Source organism: Bidens hawaiensis, unplaced genomic scaffold, assembly GCF_021521415.1.
Source record: "Bidens hawaiensis isolate Kalapana, Puna unplaced genomic scaffold, B.hawaiensis_p1.1 tig00053159_1, whole genome shotgun sequence".
In the NCBI taxonomy this organism is placed as follows: Eukaryota; Viridiplantae; Streptophyta; class Magnoliopsida; order Asterales; family Asteraceae; genus Bidens; species Bidens hawaiensis.
Window position 1 is genome coordinate 1 of NW_027499574.1, and position 16,134 is coordinate 16,134.

General features: G+C 33.4%; 2 protein-coding genes across 2 annotated transcripts; both read right to left on the reverse strand.

Annotated features, from left to right (window-relative positions):
* Window positions 1-257: 257 nt before the first annotated feature.
* On the reverse strand, window positions 258-5,152 carry LOC143599978 (protein LOW PSII ACCUMULATION 1, chloroplastic-like). The gene is made up of 6 exons (XM_077077793.1): window positions 4,913-5,152; window positions 3,493-3,596; window positions 3,139-3,274; window positions 1,760-1,991; window positions 1,139-1,296; window positions 258-508 (listed from the first exon to the last, which is right to left on the reverse strand). The coding sequence occupies exons 1-6, from the start codon at window positions 5,150-5,152 to the stop codon at window positions 311-313; spliced, it is 1,068 nt and encodes a 355-aa protein (XP_076933908.1). The 3' UTR covers window positions 258-310.
* A 2,250-nt stretch (window positions 5,153-7,402) lies between these two features.
* On the reverse strand, window positions 7,403-12,062 carry LOC143599979 (bifunctional protein FolD 2-like). The gene is made up of 5 exons (XM_077077794.1): window positions 11,913-12,062; window positions 11,182-11,365; window positions 10,937-11,094; window positions 9,358-9,570; window positions 7,403-7,915 (listed from the first exon to the last, which is right to left on the reverse strand). The coding sequence occupies exons 1-5, from the start codon at window positions 12,024-12,026 to the stop codon at window positions 7,685-7,687; spliced, it is 900 nt and encodes a 299-aa protein (XP_076933909.1). The 5' UTR covers window positions 12,027-12,062; the 3' UTR covers window positions 7,403-7,684.
* Between the last annotated feature and the right edge of the window lie 4,072 nt (window positions 12,063-16,134).

Genomic DNA, 16,134 nt, shown 5'->3' on the forward strand with positions numbered 1-16,134 from the left:
GTATTTCCTTGACAACGCGCTAAGTATAATAAATGAAGTAGCTGACAATAAAATGGGCCAAAAGTCGCCTATTCACTCTATTATGTATTAATAATAATAATAATAATAATAATAATAATAATAATAATGATAATAATAATAATAATTTTCCAATTTTACAAAAAAAAAAATCAAGAAAGTGGACAAAGATGTTCCAACCCGACCCATTTTGACCCGGACAAAAAATAACCCGTTTTGACCCAAACCCATTTTGACTGATGACTCACGTGCCACCTCTAATAAAGTTGGTAAACTTATATCCCCAAGTAAATTACAGTATTACCCCTACAGAAGGAAGAGATGCAGCTGCTTTTTTTGGACCACCGAAACCTCTTTTCTCAATGAGTGAATCCTTTTCGCCCCATATTACGGGAACCAATATTACACCTCGGTCTAAGAGGTCTGCTCTAAACCTCTCTGCTTTTTGTATGGCCAACGAAACCGTCTCTTTTTTTCCAGCCAATATAACCTTCACATCAAAAATGTATTCGTAACATCATTTATTCTGACTGCAATTATCTTATCATATGGTTTAAGTGTGCACCAAACCGAACCGAACCAAAATAACCAAACATAATATAAAATCGAGGTTTGGTTTTATGTTTTTTTTATAAAACCAAATTTTTTTGGTTCGGTTTAGATCCAAATGTTTAATAAGCTATTAATCATTAACAGAAAAAATCAAGACCAGAGTTTAAAGCCAAATTCATTATTTGGGCCTTTTTTTAGGCTCGGTTTTTTCAAGCCCAAATGATAAAACTGAAAAAATCAAATCGAACCGAACCCGTTGTAAAACAAAAAAACCTAACAAAAAAAGAAGAAACCAAGCGGTTTTTAAAAGCCCAAAAACCAGATTTTTGGTTTTGGTTCGGTTTGAGCCCAAAACCGACCCATGCACACCCCTATTTAGGGGGTGTATGGATGTGCGTTTTGAAAGTGGTTATGTGACTACGAATAATCATAATCATTACTTTAAGGGATAAATATGTGAAACTTTGAACTTAAGTGGATATATATCATATTTGAAATTGCCTATTTTTCTTGAAACCGCAATACGAATTTAAAATGATCTCAGCAGTGATAAAATTTTAACACTTACAGGTCTTGCAGTCTCTCTTAACTGCACAAGTTCGACCACCCGATTAGTTGATAGGCGTAGCGGCAATCTTGATAATGTTTCATTTCTAGAAATTTGAGCAAGTTGTTCTTCCTCTTTCTTGTTATCCCAAATATATAATGCCACAAAAGCTACAATGCCTGCAAACAATACAATGATATTAAAATACTTAGAAGGGTATATATGGAATTTTCCCGTTTTCGTAATCATCATTAATGCACTAATAACCCCCCCCCCCCCACCCCACCCTACCCCACCCCAATCTCAAAATAATTGTCCACAAACAAGAATAAGCACAAATTTATCTAAGTACATGCAATGCCAATTTTAATCAACAAAATGACCATTTTACCCTTATTACGTTTAAGATGCCAATTAAATTAGAAAACTTGATTGATATAATGGTAAGGGTAATTAAGTAATATAACTTAAAAGTTTAAAATGGACCATTATTTTGGGACAAACGAAATTAATACGTGCACATTAATTTATGGACCGAGAGAGTATATAAATGAGGAAAAGTGGTTCGAGTCAACCCAACCTGACCCATTTCAACCTGTCACCAAACGACCCGACCCGTTTTAAACTTGTACAACGTTTTACCTCCAACATTAATGGCAAGATTTTGAGTAGTTGCCAAGATATCGGGTGCCCCGTCACCACCTTTTATAGCAAGAAACAATCGAGGTATAGTGAAAAACAAAGATATTCCAGCAGCTGCTGTAAACGCCACATAAAAGAACTTTCGGACCCCACGAAACGGTGCTTGAACTTCACTTATTAACTTAAGATCTCTTCTGAAACCATAGCCTACATCTTCACCACCTAACCTTGCCTGTAAAATAGTTTAACAAATCTTTAATTTACATAATAAAAAGTTAACATGACTAGTTACTGTTTCATACGAAAATGAGTTAATTACACAGATGACAGACGATCCTTGTGGTGTGGGCAAAGTAACAGGTTTCGTTATTAACTTTGAAAAGTTGCATGTTTCGGGTTTCTGGTTTTAATCTTGTAACAAGTTTGGGTGTTAACACCAACTTCTGTTAACTTTTTTGTTAAGTCTAGATAAAATGACCAAAATACCCTTGAACATTAAAAAACAAAAAATAAAAAATTTAACTACCCGGCCCATACTTGGGATAATTAGATATTTTTTTTAACTACCTGTTAACTTTTTGACTGATCCGCGAGAGGGAAGATCTACCCTGCGTCCTGCGGATGTTCTTGTGTTTGGGCTGGGCAGGGGGTAATGCGTGTATTGACCTCACTGGGGTGTCCCCGTTGGTGGGGCTGAGAGACAGTGGCTTCGTACCGAGACAGGCGTTTTTGAGAGCGGAATCTAGGAAGGTTGCTAAGCATGAGGCAGCGTGTTTGGAGATCAGCACGTGTTCATTCCATTTGCCTTCGACACTTTTGGATCCCTAGCTCCCGAGGCGGTTCGCTTCTTGGAGCGGGGTGCAGAAGGTGGTCCACAATGACTCGCTGAGCCCGAGGAACCAAGGATTTATATTTAGTAGAATAGGCTTTGCGATTCAAAAGGGGATATCGGCGCAGCTTGTTGCTCGCTTACCCATTATCCAGATGTAGCTCGGTTTGTGTTATATATAAATTAACTTTTTATTTTTAACGTTCAAGGGTATTTTGGATATTTCATCTAGACTTAACAGAAAAGTTAATGGAAGTTCGTGTTAATACCCAAACTCGTTACAAAATAAAAACCAGGAACCCCAAACATGCAACTTTTCAAAGTTAGTACCGAGACTTGTTTTCTTGCCCGAACCACAAGGAACATCTATGTAATTAACTCTACAAAAAATTGAAATTTAACATAAGGGGGCGTTTGGATGCGTGTTTAAGCAACTCATTATCTGATAATCTTATTTTGATGTTTTAAAATTTAAAGTGCAATGACTAATTTTAAAACTCATATCCAAACACTCCTTAAGAATTGTTATAAGTAAAGAAAGATGAAAAACCTCTTCTTGTAGCTCTTTAAATTCAGGTAATGCTCTGAAGGAGGCCAAATCGGGGTCGTTTAAAATCGTCCCGAATTTTAAATTATATTCTTTAAGAGCGGTTCGAAGACAGTCAGCAGCTTTCTTGCCCTCCCCTCTTCCTCCAAATTAATAAAAAAAATAAAATTTAATCAGATTATTCATACAAAAAAAATGCATATATAAGTAATAAACCGATTCGATTTTTATTTATTTAGGGTCAAAATAATCAGAAATGAAGAAGCTGGTAAGAAGTTGGTTATTAAAAACTCATTATTGAGATAAATGTTAATATGTTAACAACTTAACATCAACTGATTATCTGATTTTGATTACCTATATGCATGACAACATGCTTTGTTATAAAGAGCAGCTTGCGCCTCGACAGGATTCGGATTCAAGGTGAGTGCTGTTTCGAACTGCACGAGCGCATCTTTGACCTGAAAATTTTATATATATCATGAGCATGCATAATATTGCTCATTTCATCAAAATTAAAAAATAAACTTGTTAGAAAATTTAAGGACTATTTGTAAAAGTGTCTAGATAATAATAATAATAATAATAATAATAATAATAATAATAAAAACAAGTGCTGGTTTCAATTCTACAGACATACTACTATTTCTATAACACCAAAATGATATAAAACGACTCATGAGCCGAGATTAGGCTTGTTTGGTTGTTCTTAACATATATAAAACTAATTAAAAATGTATACAAATTAAGTAATTAATTATTATCAAATGAACCGAGCTGAAAAACAACTCACGATCCGAGCTTAAGCTTAGCTCGAACCGAACCAAGCTTGACCTCCAGCTCTTGTAATTCAAACGAGCCTAGTCAACCAATCCAGTTCTTATTATTATTATTTTCTTTTTAAAGAAATTGACATTCAGAAGCCATTCCCAGATACAATCTCAAAATCTACCTATACTAATAAACAAAAATAATAATGATGATGTGTCCTAACCATATTCAATCTTATTATTTTTTCTCATATTTTCTAATCTCCACTCTACTTAATCCATGCTATCCATGGGTTATGGGTTTTATTGGTATGACCCATTAATTAGTTGTAACCAATATGAGAAAAAGGTATTTAATGTAATTTAATTACAATAACTAAACCCTAAACCCGTTACATCTAATTTTACTATTAGATATAAAAAATTTGACCATGATTTTTAAAAAAATAAAAATATATAAACTATTGAATATCTATAATAAGTTTAAAATCAAACAGTGAATTATTAAATTAGTTAAATAATGATTTACGAATCATTATCGTATAATAATTAGTGACCTATGTTTATAATAGATATTTGATTATGTGTGTACTTGAATTTTTGTTGAATAAATACAATAGTTATAATCTTAAAATTTGTAAAACTATTTAACTTACATTCGTATTGATCATATAAAACATGTTTAATATCTTTAGGTACCAATAATTAATTTTTTGTCATCTTAAAACATTATTTTACTCTTAGGAAAATGTAAAGTTTAAATATGTAGCATTTGAAGTGTGTGTGATAATATTAAAATTGATTTATAAATTCAAAAGTAAATCCCTAAATCACGTATGAATAAATACCTAAATTTCGGTCATTTGACAAATCCCGACGGGTTCAAAAGCTAGTTATTAATATCCTAACATTGCCAAAAATTAAGGTATTTAATGATGATTACAGTTTACACATGGGAGTTCAAATTTAAATAAATATGAATATGAATATACTAATTAACGTAGTACCCGTCCTTTAGAGAAGAGACTGAGGCCCAAATTAACACAAGATTCTGCTGTCTCGGTACCAACTTCCGGCAACGGCGAAGGTGAGCAGTAAATTGGTGAAAAGATGAGTTTTTTGGTGGAATTGAAAGTGGGTTTCCTGTGGAGTAATAACAGTGGTTGTTTTCCGGTGGTGAAGATGTAGCAACGGTGGTGGTGGTGGTGGTGGTGGTGGTACCGGAGAACAGGATTTATGGCATCCATTGATGAAGAAGTGGTTTCATGGAACACAAGTACACAACCGTTAGTTTATCCACTCATTGAGTTCTGTCTTTGTAACTTGTTTTGTATTGTTAAGGTAAAATGTTAAGTAATATTTGTGATCTCCGGTTCGGTTTCGATGGTATTTGGATTTAGGGCTGTCCAAACTGTTTGTCGTTCGCTTGAAAATTACTCGAAAAATGCTCGTTCGATTTAGGCTCGGTTTGGAAGTGAGCCGTTCGGCTCGGTTCAGTTTAAAAACAATCCAAGCACGAGCAAAGCCTCGCTCGGTTTGGTTTGGTTCGTTTTGCTCGAATTATTTTTTATTTATTAGTTTTATATACAAATTTTTTGTATATATATAAAAGTATATTGTTTTATTAAAGTTTTTAAAATTTGGTTTTCTTGGGAATTTAAGATATTTTGGAGGCGTTTAAGGGCTCCATACAGTTGGGTTAGGCCAGATAGGGATGAGCGTGGGACAGTACATGTATGATGTATCCGTACATGTACCCGATTTTACTCGTACCAAAAATCAATAAAAACACGTACCAATATTCGTACCTGGCCAGATAACGGTGGCTTTTTGCTAGGGGTGTCAATTCTTGACACGACCCGAAACCCCGACACGAAAAAATATAAGTTTTGGGTCGGCTGACACGACCCGTTTTCTTGAACAGGTCAACCCGAAACCGACACGTTTAAAAAACAAGTCTACCCGAACTAGACCCGTTAGAAAGTGGGTTGACCTGTTAACCCGTTTAAAAATTTTAGGTAAGTTAATATTTTTATTTTAGAGATAAGGTGTTTTAAATTTCAAAGTTAAATATTTAGTCTATTAATTTTTCATATATCAATTATCTTTTAAAAGTAAAATATTTTGTTTTTACACTACTTATATCTACTTTTTACTTCTAATAATTTCATTGTATTAGTTCTAACTTGTATATTTTCTTGTTATCTCATTCGTTTGCTCTTATCTTGAGCTAAATATCTGAACATATGTTTGTTAGTTGAGAATGAGAGATAAATACACAAAAACAATTAGATTTATCACAAATTATTAACAAGTTTTATATGAATAAAAGTAATTAATTGTTTAGTTTATTATCAAGTCAATAGATATTACTCATATTCGTATATGAAATGGGTTGACCCGAAACACAACCTAAACACGACACGAATTTAAATGTGTCGACACGACCCGACACGAATAAAAATATGGGTTGGGTTAGGGTTGAAGAATCTCAACACGCTAACCTGCCAACCCGAAACCCATTAATCCGTCAACACGCCTACCCGACACGATTGACATCCTTACTTTTTGCCATTGAGTCACCTCGTATGAAGTAACCGGACAATGTTATGTTTGTTGCTGCAATAATGCTTAACATATGTTTTTATAATGTTAACAACCGTTAAGTAGATTTTAGTGAATCCAACTTAAACTATAGTAGATCTGGTGTGTTGGTTTAACCGGTCTCGCTGATAATTTAGACGGTTCAAAAATACTTAACTAGACTGGTTATATAGTAAAACTAGTCTGATAGGTTGATCCGGTCAGGCTTTTGGAACATTTTTGTAAAACTAGGGATGGATGATGAATTAGTTGAATCTCACAGGAAAACATGAAACTCGAAATTTCATGACGTATGACATACATGTTTTCGAATTTTTGTATATTTTAATGGTGTGGAACATGTATGGTGTTAGATGATATCTGACTCGGTTACCTAAAACATGCATACTAGCTTATCCGAACAATACATGTAAGAGCACCTGCAATCAATGATGGAGGAATATAGACCTCCCCGAATCATGGCCTCTCTTCTCGTTCCCTCTCCTATATACCTCACAACTCTTGTCCGCTCACGTATGAATTTCTAGACGTACAATAGACACTTTCTCTTCCCTCTCAACTCCACCTAGCTTCCATCTCATATTCGGATGAGAAAAAAAAACCGCAACCATCTCTGCGTTATAGAATAATATATACTAATTTTCTATATTTCAAGTTTTTATAGTTCTAATTATCTTAAAATATTATAAGTAACGGGTATGTCAGAAACCTAACATCTATATTCAATCGGGTATCAAACACGGTTTTAGAAACTGTTGTTAGAAATTCAAAATTATCAAGACAATTTTAAATGCGGTAAAAAATCATTTTCACACGATTAAATTTTAAATGCGGTTAAAAAGAATATACAACACTTTCTAAAACTTTTTTCCAACAAGTGACATACTAACAACTATTGAAAAGAGCATGCAATCACTTCATATAAATACACATGAAACCCGAATTTAACGAGTCAGGTCTAAACTTGGCCTAGCGAACACAAGAGACCGCAAATGGAATATGACCCGTTAATATTCATAAAACACATTCTTGAAAATTGAAAAAAAAAATAAAAATAAACAATATTCATAATACAATCAAAAAACCAAAGCCAAACAACCTCAAAAAAAGAAAATGTTACATTTGTTGATACTCAAACTATCTGGTAACAGAAAATTAATATTAATATTAATAATTTAGTGACCAATCACACGTTTAGCACCATCCAAGGTGTTTTTTAACAGCATTGCAACTGTCATGGGTCCCACACCACCTGGTACAGGTGTAACACATCCAGCCACTTTACATGCTTCGTTAAAGTCCACGTCACCCACCAGCCTGTAACCTGATTTTCTAGTGGAGTCATCAACTGCATTTGTTCCCACATCTATAACTGCTGCACCAGGTTTAATCCAACTACCTTTTATCTGTAAAAAAAATAAAAAAAAATCAAAAAAATACAAAAGAAAAATATGTTATTATAATAAAAAAGTAGATATGACCCAGGTTGCAAAAGTCGCTAGGTTAGGCTAGGGGTGCAAACGAGCTCGGCTTGTTTCGAGCTGTATTTTCAAAGCTCGAGCTTGGCTTGTGAGTAGATTTTCAAGCTCGAGCTCAGCTCGTTTACTATTTATTAATTAACTTTTATATATTTTTTAAAATTATTTTGTATATTTTTCCAATTATAATTTTATGTGTAAAATATATTTAGTTATTTTTTATAATATTTTATATATTAATTAATGATTATTAAATATATATATTAAAAAAGTTATATAAATGACAGACTTGTTTAGGCTCACGAGCCGGCTCGAGCTCGATAAGTGAATCCGATCTCGAGTAGCTCGCGAGTGGCTCTGCTCGTTTGCACCCCTAGGATAGGCGAACCTAAGGCGGACGACTAGGGAGTTGGGTGAGCTCGGAGCACTCGGGCATGAAAAAAGAATTATTATTTGTGAAACATGTCTGTGCAAAGAAATATTTGGGTAGCGGGTCAAAATTATGGGTGTAAACGAGTCGAGCTGCTCATGATCTACTTGAGATCGGCTTGCTAAAAGCTTGTATCGAGCCGAGTTCAAACGAGCTTGAGCATGAAAAGAAGGTTGTTTAACAAACTAGCCCGAGCTCGAGCTTCACTTATAACTTGTAATTTATATATTAAATGTATATTTGTATAATAATTTATTTGTGAAACATGTTTTGTGTAAAGAAATATTTGGGTAAACACTAACGGGTCAAATCTAGGGGTGTAAACGAGTCAAGCCGTTTGTGAGCTACTTGAGATCTGTTTGTTAAAAGCTCGTATCGAGCTTGGTTCAAACGAGCTTGAGCGTGAAAAGAACCTTGTTTAACAAACTAGCCCGAGCTCGAGCTTCACTTATAAAAAGCTTAAACTGGCCTGAGAGCCTAAACGAGCTTATTGTTTGTATAACTAGTGTTTAATATATTAAATGTATATTTGTACAATAATTGTTATCATATGCAATATTACGATAAAAATAACAAAATAATACATACTATGTTATATATAAAGTTATAACTAAAATGGGCCGAAACGAGCCAAGCTCGAGTTCAACCTATCGTAAGTTAATCGAACAGATAGAACATGAATATGACTACGAAAACTATATTACTGCAAAGATAATCTATTAATCCAACCTTTTTACATAAAGCGGTTTAGAAAGTTTTAAGGATTTGAGTACACTTTGAATGACTTTGACTTTGGCCCGTCTCATTTTTTAGTTAAATCCGTTAGCTAGCCCGTCTGGCCCGTTAAAGATGGATCACAGCCCAAATCGTCCCATTAACACGTAAACGGGCCAAAACCGTCGCCAAATTTAAATATTTATGAACAGCAAACAACGCTTACCATCATAGCTTGTCCTGCTGCAGCAATGACAATATCAGCCTCACAAATAATACTTTGTGGGTCCGGTGTACGCGAGTGAACTACAGTAACTGTAGCGTCTTCTTTCAGTAGCAGCAATGAAACCGGTAACCCAACAATGTTACTTCGACCAACAACCACCGCTCGCTTTCCCTTTATGGTAATGCCAGTGCGTTTCAAAAGCTCAATGCATCCCTGTTGAAAGAATTCCAAAGTATAATTTTTTATATTCGGTTTATACGTCTTATCCTTAACGGGTCATATAAAAGAAGCGAAAATCAAAGGGTTGACCGGGTCAAAAGGCGCTCAAATTGCTCTTAAAATCATTTTACTCATGAAGCTAGATTATTACTAAGAAGACAAATCTTGTAACCAATTTTGAGAGTTAACGTTTTTCTGCGAAAATTAAAACTTTTTGACAAAAGAGTGGTCAAGTCAACCCATTCCGACCCACACCAATATTTTCCATTGCAACCCGGTCAATTTATCACCTCTAATAAAGATAAAACAACAAAGGATAAATGGTAAGCTTAAGAATATAATAAAAATATACATATATATATAGGATGAGGTCCATTACTGTTAAACTATTTAAGAACTTGAAGGAATATATATATATATAGCCCTGCTTGCGGTGCGCACATATGATGTATATATGTGTGAACCCTCGGGTGGGCAAAAGTGAAATTGCACTAATTTTGACGTTATTTTACTAATCTCGTGAAAATAACGTTAAAAGTGACGGACGGTTAATCAGGCATCATGTAGTGGCGTTGATAGCCGAAAGACAAGGGTACATGCACCGATCAGCCGGTGTCCCGATGATTGAGTGCTATGTGCCTTATGTCCAAGGCTTGATGCAAAACTACTATCGAGCCGGGGGTCTCACCGGAAGCAGCCTCTCTATCCTTATGGGGTAGAGGTAAGGCTGTCTACATCTTACCCTCCTCAGACCCTACTATAGCTTTGCTATTGGTGGGATATACTGAGTACGATGATGATGATGATGATGAAGAAGGAATATATATATATATATATATAGGGGCAGGTTCAAGTGGGAACTCAAAAAAAGTGGGGAACTCTTCATTTTACATGTAAAAATAATATAAATCTCGATTTCACATGTAAAAAATTAGTTTTAACATAAAATTTTTTGGACTTTTTGTTTATAAATACATGTAGAAGACATTCCAATAAAAAAAGTAATTTAATAAAAAAAATTTTTTTACCGTTTTTTAACTGAAAATTAAAAATAAAAAAAAAAATTGGAAATGGCTTCTACATGTGTTTATATATAGAAAGCTCTAAAAAGATTATGTAAAAAATGTTTTTTACATAAAAAAATGAAATTTTTTAGTATTTTTTTACATGTAAAATGAAGAGTTCCCCAGTTCCCACTTTTTTTGAGTTCCCTCTTGAATCTGTTCCTATATATATATATATAAAGAACGGTTATGCTAAAAAGAGTAAAAAAAGAAATTATAATCGTGCATTTAAGAACTTATAACGATACGACACACACACACACACACACACATATATGTATGTATATATGTAATACCTTTGGGGTGCAGGGAAGAAAGAGCGGATCTCGGCCTTTCATAGCAAGTTTTCCAATGTTGAGAGGATGAAAGCCATCAACATCCTTTTCAAGGCTGATTTCAGTTAATACTTTTTCTTCATTTATATGTTTTGGCAAAGGCAGTTGAACCAATATGCCTGCATACATCATATATTAATCAAAATCATTTAACAACTTTATTAACTAAAGGCTAAAGCTGTTTGCATACTGTGTGTTTCACTGACCATGTACACTGGGATCTGCATTTAACTCATGAACTTTTGCTATCAACTCGGCTTCGGGCACTTCTTCCGGAAGGTCAATGTCAATTGACTTAATACCAACCTCGGCACACGCTTTCCTCTTCATCCCAACGTAGCTTTGAGAATCTTTTCTAGTTCCAACGATTACTACAGCAAGTCCAGGTGCCTGAAACAAATATACAAAATAATTGATTTATAATTTTTTTTACTTTTTTGACTTTGTCAACACGGTAGGGGTGTGCGTGGTGCGGTTTTTGGCTAAAACCAAATCGAAAACCAAAATTTCGGTTTTTGGAGTTTTTGAAACCTTTCGGTTACGGTTTTTTCGGTTTCGGTTTTTACCATTTGAGCTTGAAAATTTTAGGCCGAAAAATAAGTTGGCAAAAAATAATGAATTTAGGTATAAATAATTTTGTTAATTGTAAAATAATAGACTATTATACATTTGATCAAAAATATTGAAGTTACATATTTATTAAATTCATATAAATTACTTAATATAAAATATAAAAAAAAAACAAAAATTTAGCAATTCGGTTCGGTTTTTTCGGTTTTTTTTATATGCAAAACCAAAACCGAACCATTTGTTCGGTTTTTACAAAAACATAAAACCAAACCGTCGGATTTTGTTTCGGTTCGGTTTTCTCGGTTTGGATTTATCGGTTTTTTCGGTTTCTTGCTCACCCCTACAACACAGAGTTATGGTAAAATACCTTGCCATATTTCTCAACCAAGACCCTGACTTCAGAGGCGATTTCAGAACGGATTGTTTGTGCGATTAGTTTTCCATCAATGATGTGTGCTTTATGGTCTGCAGGCAATGCCATGTGGATAATAACCAAGTTATCAAGATTTAATCAAACCTGTGATAAACAAAATATATTTGTTAAATATTATAGGCTTAATATTACAAACCAAGAAAACTTGATTGCATTCAGTGGTAGCAAAGCATGCAGAAAAATTCAATGTAAGACATCATCAAACGTGGGACATGAAACGTTATATAAATTTCGATGCTTTATGTATCTTAGAGAGTGTTTGGGATTGCTTATTTAAACAACTTTTCAGCTTATTTAAACCTAATGGTAGGACTTTCAAAACTCTCGCTGCTTGCTTGAAATCGGCTCGTAAACTAAAGCCCAAGTCTATATGTATATATGTGTGTGTGTGTGTGTATGCATATTATGAATTGTGAAGTTTATTAGTTATGCATTATGTGTATGTTAAAAAAGATTATTTTTTTTCGTTATACAATACCAATATGTGTAAAAATATAAAATTTAATTATTTAAAAAATAAACGAGCTTGCTCAATCTTTTTATGAGTCGAGCCCGAGCTCAACATTTCAGCTTGCTAAGATAAACGAGCCGAGCCGAGCCGGCTTGGCTCGGTTTGTACAGCCTGGCTCTGCTCTGCTCGGCTCGTTTACAGCCGTACTTAATGGTAAGCTTTTAATTTTGATCCCACCAAGATCACTCTGTTCGAAATAAGAAAACCACGTATTTCACCCGAACATACGCATATATACATAAGCAGATTGGGATTGCTTATTTAAACAGCTTTTTTCATCCAAACACTCAAAAGCTGTTTAATAAGCAATTGTACAAACATCTTGTGATGAATTAAAATTAGACACAAATTATAAATAAATAAATAAACAAATAAATAAATAAATAAAACGGAACAAAATTATTTTAAAGTGGTAGCATCCAATTACATATGTTCATAGCAATCAACAAAATATAAATTAACAACCACAATAATTTAAAACTAAAAAGCTTCTATAATTTTCTTTTATAAATATGTGTGTGTGTATAATAATAAAAACAAAATGTATCATTTAAACTCGAATTCGAATAAAAAATCAAAATTTGTAATCGATTACTAAACTCGAATCGACCCAAACTCGAATATTACACAACTAATTCGAACCGAACCTTTGAATTCAAATTCGATTCGAATCCATATCATGAATAAACAGTTTTCTTTTTACAAATATATGTGTATATATAATAAAAACAAAATGTATTATTTAAACTCGAATTCGAATAAAAATCATAACTTTGTATTCAATTACTGAAATGACCCGAACTCGAATATTACACAACTGAATTCGAACCGAACCTTCGAATCCAGATCAAGAATAAGCAGTTTAACAAATTAGATAAAGATTATAACTTTATGAATCTTTAAGGATCTGAATAATCAGATTATCACACTGAATTTGATGAATCACATCAAACCCATCTCAATTGCATACTATAAAATCATCTTATAATGAATTAAATTAAATTAAATTAATAAACAATTAAAACTGAAATTAGTAAAGTGATACATGAAGAGTATAAGAAGCTTACTGAGTACTAGTAGTAGTAATCAAACAGCAGGAATCAAACGCAGATGATATTATTATTATTATTATTATTATTATTATTATTATTATTATTATTATTATTATTATTATTATTATTATTAAAACAATGAGAAGTGGGTGAATGAAGATGATGATTGAAGATTTAAGTGGTAAGATTTTTATGTCGTCTATATGCACAGCCACCACACGGGTCGGTTTTAGATCATTCGGGTTGACGGGTCGGGTTATTTAACTCTTTTTATATCGAAAATTCGGGTTGACGGGTCGGGTTGTTTAGCTCTTTTTATATCGAAATTTCTAACGTCACGCGAACATAATATAAAATTTGTCGGTTTGAGTTTAGTTTAAACAGGTTTACGCTTAAACGAAAGGGTTTGTGGGTTTGAGTTAAAAGAGTTCTCGTCGGGGGGTTTGTGTCGAGTGTTGCAAAAATCTTGATTAGGCGCTGATTAATTCCTGATTAATCGTTAGTTTTCACCTTATTAATTAATTTTGGGCTGACTGGACAATTAATCGGTCAATAGTAGAATTCGACTAAAATCGCGATTAATCAGACTTATTTGGCGTGTTGTGACGAGGTTCCGGCTAAACTTTGCAGTTTTAGACGAGATTCCGGTCAAATTCATTGGTTTCCAATAAGATTCCGGCCAATTTCCAGCCAAAATGTAAATGTGTATATATAAAACTGAAAATTACATAAAAAATGTGTATAAAACTGAAAATTATACATTGAAGTCCAATCTGATTAATCTTGACTAATCGCTAGCCTCCTCCTCATCGTTTGACTAGCGACTAACGATTTCTACAACACTGCATGCGAATACGTTTAGCTGTTTGTGGGTTGACCATATTAACACATTTATTTATATGAACTTTAATAATATATAGTGGTATTAGGGATTAGATCAAATACAAATTAAAGTAACGTGATATATGTGAGAATCAAGTAATGTAATTATATATACAACATAGTGTAATTATAGTGTAGTGTAATTACACTACTTGTATATACAATTAACTACTTGATTCACACATTTTACACACTAATTTAATTTATACATTAACTTTTCTCGTTATGTTATATTACAACTTAAATTGATTGGGTATTTTATACCAAAACAGTATGAGCTTAACATGCGATTATTAAGAAGACAACTCATACTAACATGACATCTAGATAAATTTATGGCAAACATGTAAAATATATATGTTAAAATTTTCACAATTTTTGATCAAAAGTCTTACTATACTAATTGAAAACCACATTAACACCAATTTATCACTTATTCAGCTTGGACTTGGAGTACAACATGCTTAGGATCCTAGCGATTATAAGCCACGTCTTGCTTCGTGCTTAGAGTTTCCACCGTCACTTTAAGAGGGTTGACGACATATGTACCACCAACGTCGTTGCCCTAATGGAAGTTCTGCTACAACCTCAGTCTGAGAGATATATACTCCTTCGGATCTTAAAGTTATAACATTAGATGACAAGATTCAAACAAAGTATAAATAGTATTAATAATCTATTTATTTAACTAACAATGTTTCAGTATATGACCTAAATCACTTGTGATTTAAATCAAATAATTATGATCGGTCGATCAATTAGTCATATGATACACGACATATACATATATCGCTGATCAACATATACAGACAATCAAGACTACAGTTATGTATGGCTCCATGATCCCAAGAACATGATTGTTCTAATTGGATCCTCGTTGTTTACTCTTTGATTAGGTCTCCTAACGTTTTCATTGTAATAAACTTTTGATTCCGAAACTGAGTTTTTGTTATTATTATCATCGACAACTGCCATGGTAGCTTTCAAAACGCGCCGAAGTCTTCCCTCAACCATTCTTTTGCACTCGTGAATCGCGGGTGTATCACAAGAGATAGGTTGAGGCTTCATATGAATAGATTAGTGAGTTTTTGAATGTTAGATGAAGTTGAAGAGAGTGAAGCAATATAGAGGAATATTGGTTGGTATTTATAGAAATCTTATAAGTAGTGTGGTGGCCCACAAAGGAGCCCAACAGTGGCCCATTAGAGATATTGGAATTTGGGATAGAGTTTGATGCCTTATGTTTTGTGGAATACAGATAAGATTTTAGGTATTTGTTTTTTTGGACCTTCTAAAGTGGGGATTTTTTTTACTTTTTCTTTTTGTTGCTTTTTGGTTTTCTTTTTATTTTAACTTTTCAATTTTTGAGAAAATATATTTTATATAGTTGATTAGCAATTGTGTATAGTGATTGATCAAAGAATCACCAAAAGAGGCATTTTAAAGTTTAAAGTGAAGAGAGATTTGGACATTGGGTAATATTCTTTCTAATTAATGTTTTGAGCATTTATATTATTTATGGCTGACATATCGTGTATACCCATACACAATAAGACACGAACACGAAATGTGTATACCTGTACACGACACGAAAACTTATCGTGTACATGTATCTCAAACACGAACTTGTTACTACCTGGTATACACGATAAAACATGATAATACACGATAAGAGCTGTTTAGAACACATATTTGACAGCCTGATTAGTGA